The 4626-nt window shown below is 50.3% G+C and overlaps 1 protein-coding gene across 1 annotated transcript in view; it reads right to left on the bottom strand.

Annotated features, from left to right (window-relative positions):
• Acer1 (alkaline ceramidase 1) overlaps window positions 1–4034 on the bottom strand; it is a 25795-nt gene extending 21761 nt beyond the window's left edge. The window contains exon 1 of the mRNA XM_021218517.1: window positions 3903–4034. Coding sequence (XP_021074176.1) covers window positions 3903–4022 — 120 coding nt within the window. The 5' untranslated portion in view covers window positions 4023–4034. The remainder of the gene's footprint in view (window positions 1–3902) is intronic.
• Window positions 4035–4626: the final 592 nt, after the last annotated feature.

The following is a 4626-nucleotide window of genomic DNA, read 5'->3' on the forward strand; positions in this document are numbered from 1 at the left end:
CAAGCTAGAGGTTAGCCTGGACTATGGGGCCAGACCCTGTAGAAGGATCTCAAGCTAGAGGTTAGCCTGGGCTATGGAGCCAGACCCTGTGACCAATCCAAACAACTCATTCTCATAGCCGTCTTCTCCAGCTGTGGGCTGTGGCTTGTAAAATTACTGAACTATATAGGAAACTTTTGGTGGGTGCTCTCTGGTCATGTGCTAAAACAAAAGCAGCTGTTTGTCTTATTTTGTGCCAGTGTGTCTGTGCATCTGTGTGTGGATCTGAGGTGTGGTGGTTTGAATGAAAATGCCCCCATAGGCCCGTAGGGAGTGGCACTATTAGGCGGTGTGACCCTGTTGGAGGAGGTGTATCACTGAGGGTGGGCTTTGAGGTTCCAAATGCTCAAGCCAAGCCCAGTGTCTCTCTTCTTGTTGCTTGTGTATCCAGATATAGAATTCTCAGCTCCTTCTCCAACACCATATCTGCTTACACATTGCCCTGCTTCCTGTCATGAACATAATGGACTAAATCTCTGAACTGTAAACCAGCCCCACTTAAACAGTTCCCTTATTAAGAGTTGCCGTGCCAGCCAAACACTAGGCAGAGCCAGAGGAACCCTGCAAAAGAGGAGGAGGGAGAATTAGAGGAGCCAGAAGAGTTGAGGACACCAGGAGAATATGGCACACTGAATCAACTAAACAGCGCTCATAGGGGCTCACAGATGCTAAAACTGCAATCTGTGGAGCCGGCATGGTTCCTCTGGAGCCTGTTCTAGGTCCTCTGTGTATATATTATGGCTGTGTAGTATTTTTGTGGGACTCCTAACAGTGGGAGTGGGGGTGTCTCTGACTCTTCCATCTGCGCTTGGAACCCTTCTACCGTGTTGCCTCACACTGCCTTGATTGGAGGCTATATGCCTAGTCTTACTGTAACTTGTTAGGGTGTGTTCCATTGTCCCTGGGAGGCCTGCTCTCTTCTGGAGGGCAATGGAGGAGAAGTGGACCTGGGGGGAGAAAAGGAAGCAGGGCTAGAGCTACAGAGGAGTGGAGAGAGTGGGAACTGCAGGCGGAACAAATTGTTTGAAAGGAGAATTAAAAAAGAAAAAAAGAAAGGGAGTTCCTGTGGTCATGGTGTCCCTTCATACTAGTAGATACCCTAAAACAAACGGACAACCTCTAGTGCTGTTCCTCAGGGCCTTAGATACATTTGTTTAGCGGGTTCTTGGTTTTGTTTTTTGAGGTGGGGTCTCAGTGGTATCCTGTAGCCCAGGCTGGCCACAAACTCTCCCTAGCAAAGGATGGCCGTCAGTTCCTTAGTAACCTCTGCTGGGCCAGCACTGGGCCAGCACACTGGAATACACAGTGTAGCTCCAGCATATACAATCACATGCATGTAGTAACATTGTTGCAGCTCCCATCCCTCTGTGTCCGGGCAGTCACTCCGGGATGGCCTGGTTTATAAATCCTGTCTGTTGAGGTGATTTCTTAGGTAAAAATAATTGCCACCGTGCACTGACTAAGCAATGCTGGGCCACAATTCCCTCAGTCCATCTACTCTGGAGTTGGCAAACTCCATGCACGCACGAGGCAACAAGAGAGGGGAGAGCCCATGCCTACTAAAAGCAAACTCTCTTTTTCCTTTGTTTGACAGAGTTTCCTGTAGCCAAGGCTGGTCTCCAACTCACCACGTAGCTGAGGGCCACCTTAAGGACAATCCTGCTGCCTCAGTTTCTGGAGTACTGGAATGATAGGTATGTACTGTGACCCCTTTTCTGTCTTTCCTTTCCCTTCCCTTCAATTTCCAGCCTGTTCTTTTGACAGACTCTCACAGTGTAAGCCAAGTTAGTCTAGAATTTACCCCCTAAACCAGTCTGGCCCCAAAGTCTTTGCAGTCTTCACCTCTCCTTCCTGAGGTTGCAGGCTTGAGGCACCACCACTCCTAGCTTCTGCTAATAAAGTTTTATTGGTTTATAGCCTTATCGAGGCTCATTTACATTTTCCCCGGTGCACTCTGCCTTGGCACAATGGAAATGACCCCTGGAAAAGTCATCCTTCTTCACACAGCTGGAAACTCTCACCAGCTAGATCTGCTCTCCGACCTCCATACATGCACATGTGGATGCACACAACATAAATAAATGAAGAAATAAATGTACTAGAAAAAAATTAAAATAAGGTCAGATGTGATGGCAGACGCCTGCCTGTAATAGCACTGGAGAGGGAAGAGAGATCTTGAGCTTGAAGATAGCCTGCGCTATATAGTGGGATTCTAAGGAAACTGCGGACCAAGGAAGGACCACGGAGGAACAAGTGCCTTACTGTGGGATTCTAGGCAGGAGCTCCACCCTGACCACACCCCACACGCTCTCACTGGGGGTTCTAGGTAGGGACTCTTCTCCTGACCAGGGCCTCAGCCCCTTACTCGGGGTTCTAGGCAGGAGCTCCACCCTGACCACACCCCACACGCTCTCACTGGGGGTTCTAGGTAGGGACTCTTCTCCTGACCAGGGCCTCAGCCCCTTACTCGGGGTTCTAGGCAGGAGCTCCACCCTGACCACACCCCACACGCTCTCATTGGGGGTTCTAGGCAGAAGCTCCACCGCTGAACGGTGTCCAACAGCTAGAGAACCAATCTTATTGGTTTGATTTTATTTTTGTGGGTCTCCCTTGTTTTTGTTTTGTTGTTCTGTTTTGTTTGAAACAGAGTCCTCACTATGTAGCCCTGACTGGCTTGAACTCACAGAGACCCACTTGTCCCTGCCTCCTGAGCGCTGGGATGAGAGTTGTGTGCTATCTCACCACTTTTTATGTTGACATAGATTGTCCCAGCTGGCTTTAAACTCTCAACAATCCCACTTGTTCAGCCTCACTAGTAGCTGGGGCAATGAACATTCCTATCTCACCTGTGCTGGCAATTTTCCTTACAAAACTATATTACTGTGTGTGAGTCTGTGTGTGTGTGTGTGTGTGAGAGTCTGTGTGTGTGTGTGTGTGTGTGTGTGTGTGTGTGTGTGTGTGTGTTGGGCTTACTAAGTTGAAGTTCAAAGTCTAGGTTTAAGCGCCAGGGTGATTTGCAACCTGCCCTTCACCCCCTGGAGCACCTGCTGCACAGTGAGACACCCCTCTTGGCGTCTCCCTGTCTCCCCATGAGGCTGTGTGGATCAGATGAGATTATGAAGGTGAAAGGTTTCTACAGTGTGCACAGAGCAAGCACTGAGTAAAAGCTAGGCTGGGCGTGGTGGGTGCAGGCTTCCAGTCCCAGTGTTTGGATCCAACAGCAGAGGACATGCGTGGCAGCTACTCTGGGCTTCTTGGCAAGAATCTGTCTCCAGAAAGGGGACTTGATGATGCCCCATTCTCATGGCTAAGCAGCTCTGTGTTCCAGGCAGCTAAAGCAAGCTCACATAGCCTCCTCCACCTGTCTGCATCCTTCAAGCGTCTCAAACAACTGCATCAGGGTGTAGTAAGTACTGAGTACTCCCAGGGTTGTGTGGTATCAGGTATAGAAAGGTTTAAAAAAATTGGAGTGGCTTAAATAGGATCGTGAAAGGGGAAACTGGGATGCATTGATTATGGCCGGAGGTTGCAGATGAAAAGACAGACATCCTTACTTCTTCCAAAAAGCCTGCCTAGGTTCAATCCTACTGATTCAAAGAGCCTCCTCTGGGGGTCTTTAAGGCTGCTGGGGTGCCCACCATCACAGCACCATCCCTCAGAACTGAGTCTAAAACCCTGTCATGGATCCCAGTTCTACAGGAAGACGAATGAATGGACACAAGCTGATCCAGGCCACACACACAGACAACTGCTCAAACAAGATTCCCTATGGAGGAGATATGGCTTAATCCCACATCTGGCAAATCACATTCAATAAGCTTACCCCATCCCACCCCTCTCAAAGCCCCTGCCCAAGCCCTCACCGTATTGTAGAACTCGGCCACCAACTCCGAGTGCTGGAAATTACTCTCACACCAATCCACCTCAGAACTCTGATAGGCAAAGATGCTGGACATCTTTGCTCTGGTGCCCGGTACATGCATCCTGTGCCTGGCAGAGGTGCGCCAGCTGAGTGAGTGAGCCTAGGAGTGCCCAGTCAGGGAGAGGTGGAGACAGAACAGCTCAGGGCCCTGGAGCAGGCTGAGAGGAAAAACCTGCTGGGTGGCTCCCTGTTGCACCAGGGTAGCCTGGCAGATGTGCACGGTAGGGCACTGAGGCTGCCTTAGGCAGCTGCTGAGGGGTGGTGTTCTTTGAATTGGGCGACAGTAAGCAGGGAGGAGGCCTCCCAAGTTGGCACTTGAGGAGCCAGACATGAGGGACTGACTGCTGTAATACTGTGGTAATAAGGGGCTAGTGTTGGGTTTAGGGCATGGAGTACTCAGATAGCACTCACAAAGCTCAGAGGCACTCACAAAACCAGGGTGGTGGTGACATTTGTCATCCCAATGCTCAAGAGGCAGAGATAGGAGGATCAGGAGATTAAGGTTAGTCTGTACTGCATAGTGAGGCCTTGTCTCAAAAGAAAAGGTAAAGTGTGGCAGGCGGGCCACATCTCTAACCCCATCACTCCAGAGGCAGAGGCAGAGGCAGAGGCAGAGGCAGAGGCAGAGGCAGAGGCAGAGGCAGAGGCAGAGGCAGAGGCAGAGG

The sequence above is a fragment of the Mus pahari genome, chromosome 18 (assembly GCF_900095145.1).
Source record: "Mus pahari chromosome 18, PAHARI_EIJ_v1.1, whole genome shotgun sequence".
Lineage (NCBI taxonomy): Eukaryota > Metazoa > Chordata > Mammalia > Rodentia > Muridae > Mus > Mus pahari.